Here is a 10,031-nt window from a genome sequence, read left to right on the forward strand (position 1 = left end):
GCTTCTTCCTCTTCTTCTTCTTTGAGGTTATTGGTGGTTTGCAAACAACGATTTAGCTAGTGCATTAGCGCCACCAACTGGTATGGAGTGTGGATCACAATATCTACTGTTTATTTACAATAATAATGAATAGGCCTAAATACACTTAGATCTTCTCAATCATATTTGTCTAAGATACTGAAAAAGTAATTGATAGCACTCATCTCTTGAGTTATTTTGTAGATTATCAGATCACACTGTAGCCTACTTATCTGTGTGAAGTGTTGGTGGTGGTTCTGTGTCCTAGTTGGTGTCTATTCCAGAAGTTGAACTATTGAGTTACAGTATTGTATAACTTTGTTGAGAAAAACATCATCAGTCAATGTTACAGATTTGTGGGGATTTGCGGGTTTTGATCTAAAAAATCATTCAGTAATCCAGTAAATCTGCTTTTTGGTAATAGACCACGAAAATAACGAAATAAACATCTCCATTCTTTGTCCTCATATGCTTAGCTCCGTCATATCACAGAAAGACGGTCCTGCTTTCTGTGGTCAGTTTGTGCTTGTAAGTTTCCTCTACTTCAGTAGTTCCCTAACAATTTACCCCATAATCACTTAGAATGACATGTTTCATACAGTATCTCACAAAAGTGAGTACACCCCTCACATTTTAGTAAATATTTCATTAACGTCTAAACCGCTGGCAACAAAAGTGAGTACACCCCTATGTTAAATTCCCATAGAGGCAAGCAGATTTTTATTTTTAAAGGCCAGTTATTTCATGGATCCAGGATACTATGCATCCTGATAAAGTACCCTTGGCCTTTGGAATTAAAATAGCCCCCCCCCCACATCATCACATACCCTTCACCATACCTAGAGATTGGCATGGTTTTATGTCAGTTAGCCTAATAGCTGGTTTGATTTGCATTGAGCGACGATCTTATGGAAAGTACCCCATGCCAATCTCTAGGTATGGTGAAGGGTATGTGATGATGTGGGGCTATTTTAATTCCAAAGGCCAAGGGAACTTTATTAGGATGCATAGTATCCTGGATTCATGAAATAACTGGCCTTTAAAAATAAAAATCTGCCTGCCTCTATGGGAATTTAACATAGTGGTGTACTCACTTATGTTGTCAGCAGTTTAGATATTAATGGCTGTGTGTTGAGTTATTTTGAGGGGACAGCACAGTTACACAAGCTGTACACTTAATACTTTACATTGTAGCAAAGTGTCATTTCTTCAGTGTTGTCCCATTAAAAGATATAATGAAATATTTACTAAAATGTGAGGGGTGTACTCACTTTTGTGAGATACTGTATATCAATGTGTTGTGGGCAGTTCTACCCTCTCAGATTGTTTCACTTGGATAAACGATTGGAATAAGGCTAACAAAGAACAATACACTATACTTTGTTTAAATGAATTATTATATATTGTCTTCTGTCATATCCCTTTAACTACACTGTGACCAATCAGGAGCCCCCAGACTGGAACTGCTTTATATGTTCTGGTTTCCTCCCTTGTCCAAGGACATGGAGGTTATGTGAAGTGGACTACCTTTTGAAATGTTGTTGCAGAAAAAGTACAGGTGTTACAACAACATTATTTTGCCTGCATTGCATTGAGATACCCCATGCAGTTGCAGGGCCCTGGTATTGTGCATGCTGACTCACCGGCATTAACTGTGAATGTGTTTATCTTGATATCCCATACAATCAAGCAGATTATTGTAATTGCATCTCCTCTCCTAGACATCTTACTAAAATTAATTTTTAATGGCCACATTACTATCCAAATGTAGGAGTCCATCATCTTGACATGGGATTGCATTTATTCTTTCTGTTTTTGTCAGTAGACACTGTTCCAGGTGTTTATTCATGGCCTCCATAATCCCTCACCTCAACCTCTCCTTAACATTTTTATCTGGGGGGGGGGGTCAACAGCTCTGATGACACACTCCATCCAGCATTGAGAACATGTGGTAATTGAGATAATGAAAATGCTGTTGGGTTTTCAGTTGCATATACTTTATATTGATGAATTATTGTCTTAAAGAAGATGTAGCAGCCTGGAAACTTAAGTTTGACCAGTAAATGATCATAACATTCTGCTATGTTTACGTCAACTCAGTTTCATGGTTCATCACTGACATCACTTCTCCAGTATGCCAAATATTTTCAGCTATTTCAGTTGCACTAGTTCTTCAAAAAAAATATTTTAATATATTTTAAAGAATTTTTAACTCAGACTTTATTAAAATGTTGAATTATGCACATGACTTATGCACAAACTGGGTCAGTCAGTGCTCACATAGTTTTTTAATTTTCACAGCTATCAATGCTGTTGTCTACAGAATCTACAGGTTCAGTCAAGGCACAAAAAAAAAAGAAGTTCAATAGAAACTTCACAAACCATTCCTGCAGCATTATCATCTTCCATGCTGTGCATCCGTATTTTCAGCATGTTCCAAATACTAATAATTTCTCCACGCTAATTCTGTCACGCTATGACCTCATAAGAGGCAATTTAACAAATTATTAGTACATTTCTGATTGTTTAGAACACACTGTGCCTTATCTGCTTTAGAAGATAAAGAATTATTATATAATTGGAATTTCATAACCTAATCTGCTCCCCACTGTGTGTGTGTGTGTGTGTGTGTGTGTGTGTGTGTGTGTGTGTGTGTGTGTGTGTGTGTGTGTGTGTGTGTGTGTGTGTGTGTGTGTGTGTGTGTGTGTGTGTGTGTGTGTGTGTGTGTGTGTGTGTGTGTGTGTGTGTGTGTTGTGTGTGTGTGCGTGTAAATGAGACAGGTTTTACTGAATAGGATTCAAAGGTGGCATTGTGTCTGTTGGGTTTCTGGTTATTGTTACGTAACGAGTGGCAGATTGGCATGTTTACCTGCATGCACTATGACAACATCTCACACACACACACACACACACACACACACACACACACACACACACACACACACACACAAGGAGATGCAGGTGGCACTACGCAGATTCAGTGGAAATCAAATACAACGATTCAGTCAGATAACAGAGAAGACAAAGAAGAGAGATGCTTCGCTGAAAGACATTCAAGACATCCATGATGATCTCTTTCAACAACAAGGATCTATTATTTTCCCTTGATCCAAAAATGGATATTCTGTTGCTCTTTTACCTATTACTGTAAATTGCAACAATTACTTGGAAATATTGCAAAATGTCAGTGTTTCATCTTTTGTTTTGGGCTTTGTGAATGATTACTGGCCTGGATGTTGTATTTCTCTGGATTTCGCTGACTCCATGTTGTCCAAGGTGACTTTCTAGGATTTACCCTTTATAATCTTTGGATCTTTTGAGGAGTTTTAAAGCTTGGTGCGAGAACTGGAACCAGACCACTAAACTTGCCTAAAATACCAGCTCACGTCTTTTCTGAAACTAGTTTCCTCTACAGGTGTGAGTACTTGCGTGTCTGGAGACAGTGTTTTCTTCCCATTTTGACGAGGAAAACAGGAGCTGAGCTAATCACTGCAAGTGTGAGTTTACAAGACAAGCTCTTCTGGCTTTTCTGTATTTTCTAACTTTTCTTTGACATTTCTCTTTCACCTTGCCACATTCAGATCTGTCTGCACACGATGGAGAATAAGTCATTCCTGCAGGCTCGCTGTAACGAGCCTATAATGACATCAGACTGGGGCCTTCCTCTGCTGCTGGCTCTGCTGCTGCTGGCGCTGCTCTATGCCTTCCTCTACTTGCCAGCTACCGCCCAGCGAGCCTTGCTGGAGCAGGCGCTCAGCAGCAACAACACAACCACTGCAGGGACCACGCCCGGCAAAGCGGACTGGCTCACAGATGAGTAGGACTGGCTCACAGATGAGTAGGACAGATGGAAACACTGACAGATAGACAAAGAGCTTTATCAATGGACATGTGACATCAGAGCGGTCAAAGTCCCTGCCCTTGGCTAGATTGTGTGGATTACCTTGCTCTCAAGTATTGTTTTGCTGTCCTGTAGGACAACTAGCAATTTAAAGCAGATTGAATTGATCTGCAAAACTAACTGATTCAGAGGGCACTTTGGATTACCTGGACTCCCAAACCCATCCTCATACGTCAAAGCATTTTCGACTACTCTTCATGAGCTGCAAGTGACTGAATGGCATCAAAGGACAAAACCTATGGGGGCTAATACTAGCAGGACTTTGCTTTTTGTTTTTTTCTCCTATCAGTTATTTTCCTTGTATCAGTTATTTTGCTGAGTGGTGAATTAATCTCTTTGTATCACCTAAACATTTCAAACTTTTCACAAACTCCCTTAATTTGAATTGAAAACTGAATGAGAATAAGTGTGTTGGGTAACTTTGATTCTATAATGATAATACCTTTAGTCTAGGGCGTAATTTCTACTGGGGACCCCCCCTCCCACACACACACACACACACACACACACACACACACACACACACACACACACACACACACACACACACACACAACACACTTTCAAATTCTTTTCAAAATTCTTTTACATAGTTTATTATTATTCTTTCTGGAAGAATTTGTCATTATGATTAACTGAAATATTTCCTGGATTTTGTATCATCATAGTCTGTAGAAATGTATGTAGAAATGCAGGTAATGGGATTCAAATCTAAAAATTTTTTTGGCAGAGGACCCCCACACCCAGTGTTTTATTTAGTTTGAAGTGTGGTGTTGTTTTCTTTACATTTGGATTTACAAAAAATTTACATTTCTTGATTGCCAGATCCCAAAAAAATGGCATGAAGCATGTTAAAAATGGTCACCAAGGACATTTATGTGTGTAACATTTTACTTAAATTTGTATAGTGTAGTTAAGTACAGCATTATGTGGTTATGTTTTAAACCAACTGAATCATGTGTTATAGTAAAATATATGTTCATAAAATATCTATTAAGTGGACTACTTCATTAAGTGTCATTTTAATTAATTAGTTAATGGAGAGCTGAAATTCCCTGTTCGATTTTCAAAGGAAAAGTTTGACATTTTAGTGAATACACTTTGCTTTCATTTGTAACATTTTGTTAGTTGAGGAGATTGATATTGTCATGTCTGGATGATAAATATGAAGCTACTGCCAGTAGCGGGTTAAGCTTAGCGTAAAGATGGAAACAGCTAGCCTAGCTCTGTCCAAAAGTAACAAAATGTAAAGCTCACTAATGAACATTTGATATCTTCCTTGTTTAATCTTATAAAACCGAAGTGTAAAAATAACAGTTCACCATTTTTATGAGGGGTTATGTGCCAGGCAATTTCTTGACTGGGAGCCAGTGCTGTAGTCAAGACCCCCTAAACCAAGACCAAGTCATTACCAAGACCAGAGTGTATCGAGACCGAGACAAGACCAAGACCAGAGCTAGGGACGTGCACAGACATTTGGAGGGGCTATTGCTCTAATCTGGAAAAAAGTCAAGTTTTTTGTTGGTTACTATTCACAGGGCATTCATCATAATCCTCATAACTTTAAACTTGACCGGTCTTAAAATAAAAACCAGAGTCCTCTTCAGCCAAGACCGAGACAAGACCGAGTAAAAATGTGGTAGATTCCAAGATGAGACGAGGCCTTCAAAAAGTGGTCTTGAGACCGGTCTTCAAGCACTAGCTACAACTTTTAATATTAAAATGAATACAAATAGTAAAATATAATTTTACAGTCAATGGCTACAACACTGCTAGGAGCAGTAACTTCCTGAAATCCTGCAGCATAATCTCTCCATAAGAGCAAAATGGCAAATTAGCTAAGCTTTAGAGATGCTGGTAGGTGGATTTTGTTTCCTTCAGAGAGAGCCATAGAAAGTATATAAACTGGACCAACAGATACCCTGGTTGCTCTGGACGGAGACCAGTGAAGGATATTAGAAGCACTTTTCCGGTGATGGCTGAGCGTTACTGCGCAGCCTCCAACTGAGCTCGAAGACGTAGATGTGACGTGAGCAACCTGTCTGAAAGTTGGAAGTCTTCTGGTAGCTGTGCCAAGAGAAATCTCAATCATTCCCAATCTTCCCAAAAAGAAAGTGAATACACGCTACTAGTGCTTTATGTGCATGTAGGACTAATATTTAAAAAAATACATCTTATTGGTTGCTTGAATTGCCTTTATTAAAAGATACAGATTTGACACCAATATTTGAGGATGCAGCACTTGTTAGTTACAGGCTGGGGAATTAAACACAGACAAATGTTTTCAGATGTCTGTGCCTTTAAAAATATCCCTGTAAATACTGTATCTGCAGTATATGGCAACCATTGACATCTGAATATTGCGTCAGTATCTCTTTTTTTAATGACATTAAATTTTACAATAAAGTCGTAAAAAAGGAAGAGAGAAACTTGCTAAACCATGCAACACCCAACAAGCCAACATTTACAGTTAGTCTTAGATCACAACGATTTCAAATGGTATTTCAATCTTCAATATGTTCAGCAACGATGACAATATCATATCCAAAGACTTAACACAATGATAATGATTTCTTATTTTTTAAGGGGAATTAATTCATCCCTTTATATACTTCTCAGACAGTACTCCATCTTTCAGCTACCATCTTCAAATGTTTTATTATTATTCAAAGCAGAATTGTATTCACATCTTGTGTCCTTAGTATATGAGAGAGGTTTTGAAAGGGCAAATTTAGTTCATTTTTACTGAATGAATAGTACATGCATCTCTTTCTAAAATATGCACGGTTCAGTTACAGTCAATAATTGGTCTGCTCTTTCGAAACGCTCCACAAAGACTCGAGAAAACTGACGCTTTGAAAGCAAACTGCAATGTTAAAATACACCTAAGTTGTAATACGTATGTAAATACGTCTAAGTTTGACAAAACACAAGTCAAAGATGCATGTTGTGCACTTTGTGAGAAGAGGTGATCCATCTGTTCATCCCAGTTTATCACTGATTTGAAAAGACAATATTTGGATAATTAGAGGGTCATCTTTTTATAGGATTCTAAAACATTCCTTTACTTCCTGTAGAATTGATGTTGAATGATGTATGCTATTACTCAATACCCTTTGACATATGGTAAAAAAATAAATGCTTTAACTAAAGAAATACATAAAGAAAATACATAAGCTAACTGACACCTACAGTTACATTTCTAACTCCAAAAAATGAGAAAGCAGATGAAATATCAATGCATCTCCAACTGCATCTTCTTATCTTTTCCTAATTTATTCTAAGACAGACAAAACAGAGACAACTGGATTTTGTCAATCCCATTATTATTATTATTATTATTATTATTATTATTATTATTTGTATGCATTATTCATACCTCTATTTGGGGGATAATCATGCTCTCATAATGTCTTGGGGATGTAAACAGGAAGTATATTGCTGCAATAGATTCAGTGAGTTATGTGGTAGACTACAACATAAGCCTGATTTTTTTTAGCTTATGGCACTGTTTAAAATATGCCGAATTAGCTGTTAGCAGTTCCTGTTTGCAGTGTACCCATGGATTGGATAACTATCACTGGATTACTTTGATAGAATAAAGCTTAAAAACATGATGATTCTCAGGCAAGTATTGCCCTTTGTGCCACAAACTGACTTCCCTTAATCGCCTGCTTTTGTAGAGGCGCCACTGCTGCTTTATGGAAGCAGGGTAGACATGTAGCTAAAAGGAAAAGGAGAATTTGTCATCCGAAAAGCTTCGTCATCTGGACAACTCTGGGTGGATGCGATATAGATGTAGAAGAATCTGGAAGAAGAATATGCAGGGATAGAAGGCAGAGAGGGGGGGGGGGTGGAGGGATTCTTTCTCGTAAAGTCCCAAACAGGACACCTGCATTTACCAGACAAGGAAGAAAAGGTAGAAGAGGAGAATAGGGATGAAGGGAAGGAGAAGTAGAGCCTCCCGTCTCAGACCCTTGCAAGTCTGCTCTCACGGGACGAGATGGAGGAGGGTGAAAGGGGGGGAAAAAGAGGGAGGTGAAGAATAGGAGTGAAAGAAGGGAAGAGTAGCATCATCTTTCTCCCTCTCTCTTTATCTATTCCTTCCAGTCCTTAGTGATGTTGAAGTTCCACTCCCATTCCAAGTAGGCGTTCTTGTCGTCGTCAATGAAGCAGGACTTGACCTGATAGTAGCCACGTGACATCAGGCCTTTGGGTGCCTCATCGGTCGGGCAAATAAACTCGTGCTCCTCTTCCTTTGGGCCGTAACTCCCCACCATGTGCATTGCCTTGTTCACTACAGGAAGATACACAATGGACACTTGGGGAATACTACAAACTAATGTAAAAAAAAAAAAATTCTATAAAGCCATTTGGGGCTCCAAAGGGATCTCTGTGAAGTCTAATAAATTGCCTCAAGTGAACAAACTATTACAAACAAATCTGGGGGTGTAGAGTTCAAAGAAAGTGAGCAGAATTTGTTCTATTCTTACCTTTTATTCCTTTTCTGGTGGTCACTTGATGGTACCGCAAGCCAGCAACAATTTCTCTGTTCACCTGCAGACACACACAGTTTCATCAAATCTCCCAATCTTGTCACAGACCTTTCTGTCAGTTACTGAGAAAACTGGCACCCCAAAGTTAGCATAAACCTAGAGTGACACAACATGAGTGTATCAGCCCGTTATGTGGTTCATTATTCAAGTTCATGTTCATGTTCAAGTTACTTTATTTGTACCCAGAGGTAGATTTTGTTCGCAGTACAGTCCTCATACACACATATGGGAAAAATGGATGCTTTTATATAGGCCTTAGTGGTCACCTAATACTGTATCTGAAGTCTCTTTTATACAGACCTTAGTGGTCCCCTAATCCTGTATCTGAAGTCTCTTTTATATAGGCCTTAGTGGTCCCCTAATACTGTATCTGAAGTCTCTTTTATACAGACCTTAGTGGTCCCCTAATCCTGTATCTGAAGTCTCTTTTATATAGGCCTTAGTGGTCCCCTAATACTGTATCTGAAGTCTCTTTTATATAGGCCTTAGTGGTCCCCTAATACTGTATCTGAAGTCTCTTTTATATAGGCCTTAGTGGTCCCCTAATACTGTATCTGAAGTCTCTTTCCTGTTATTCAGCCTTGGTGCAGAATAACAGCCACTAGAGACAGTCCCACAATGAGCTTACCTTCATGAGCTGCAAGTGACTGAATGGCATCAAAGGACAAAACCTATGGGGGCTAATACTAGCAGGACTTTGCTTTTTGTTTTTTTCTCGTATCAGTTATTTTCCTTGTATCAGTTATTTTGCTGAGTGGTGAATTAATCTCTTTGTATCACCTAAACATTTCAAACTTTTCACAAACTCCCTCAATTTGAATTGGAAACTGAGTGAGAATAAGTGTGTTGGGTAACTTTGAATCTATAATGATAATAGAGAGAGATAGAGGTCCCTCCAGAGCCACAGAGGACATTATACAACTGTAGCTGTATTCCTTGTGATGAGTGAACTAAACTTGTGTAAAATGGGTAGTCTGTCAGTTTAATAACTTCCTGCAAATATTTTTTGTTGTAAGTGTAGGTAACAATCTATCCAGACCAAAATTACCTTTTAGAGTGACTGCATGTTTTTAAATTTCTGACAAAAAGCCTGACATATTTAAAGACACCTTTATTGACAAAAACATGTCTGGCAAAACACACACACACAGACTAATGAGCATTTGTGTTCTGGGTGAATCTGCATTAAAAACGGTAGTGAAGCCATTTGTCCAGCAGGTGTCCTCACAGCAGAGCGGATATAGTCACTCTTTAATTTCTATAGCCATACCATTTCTTCATTTCAGCAATCAGTGCATTGTACGTGCAATTAGCCCACAGTATCTACATTCAATTTATGCCAAAAAATATTCTCATCTTTTCTTATTTTTGATCAAATCCTCTTTTGTTTTAGAAGTATTCATCCAGATCTTAGTGCCCTACCAGTACAGGAATACTTCCCACAGTCTGAATCTCTCTCAGGCAATAGATGATCTGGTATTCAGCTTGTTCCTGAGTGTTTTCCAACAGCTCCACTGAATTTTAGAGATACGATGAAAAACTGATAACAACTATTGC

General features: G+C 38.5%; 1 protein-coding gene across 1 annotated transcript in view; it reads right to left on the reverse strand.

Moving 5' to 3' along the window:
- Window positions 1-7,872: 7,872 nt before the first annotated feature.
- arhgdig (Rho GDP dissociation inhibitor (GDI) gamma) overlaps window positions 7,873-10,031 on the reverse strand; it is a 24,211-nt gene continuing 22,052 nt past the window's right edge. The window contains exons 5-6 of the mRNA XM_028600373.1: window positions 8,412-8,475; window positions 7,873-8,215 (exon numbers count right to left, since the gene is read on the reverse strand). Of these exons, the coding sequence (XP_028456174.1) occupies window positions 8,016-8,215; window positions 8,412-8,475 (264 nt within the window). The 3' untranslated portion in view covers window positions 7,873-8,015. The remainder of the gene's footprint in view (window positions 8,216-8,411; window positions 8,476-10,031) is intronic.

This window comes from Perca flavescens, chromosome 15 (genome assembly GCF_004354835.1).
Source record: "Perca flavescens isolate YP-PL-M2 chromosome 15, PFLA_1.0, whole genome shotgun sequence".
NCBI lineage: Eukaryota > Metazoa > Chordata > Actinopteri > Perciformes > Percidae > Perca > Perca flavescens.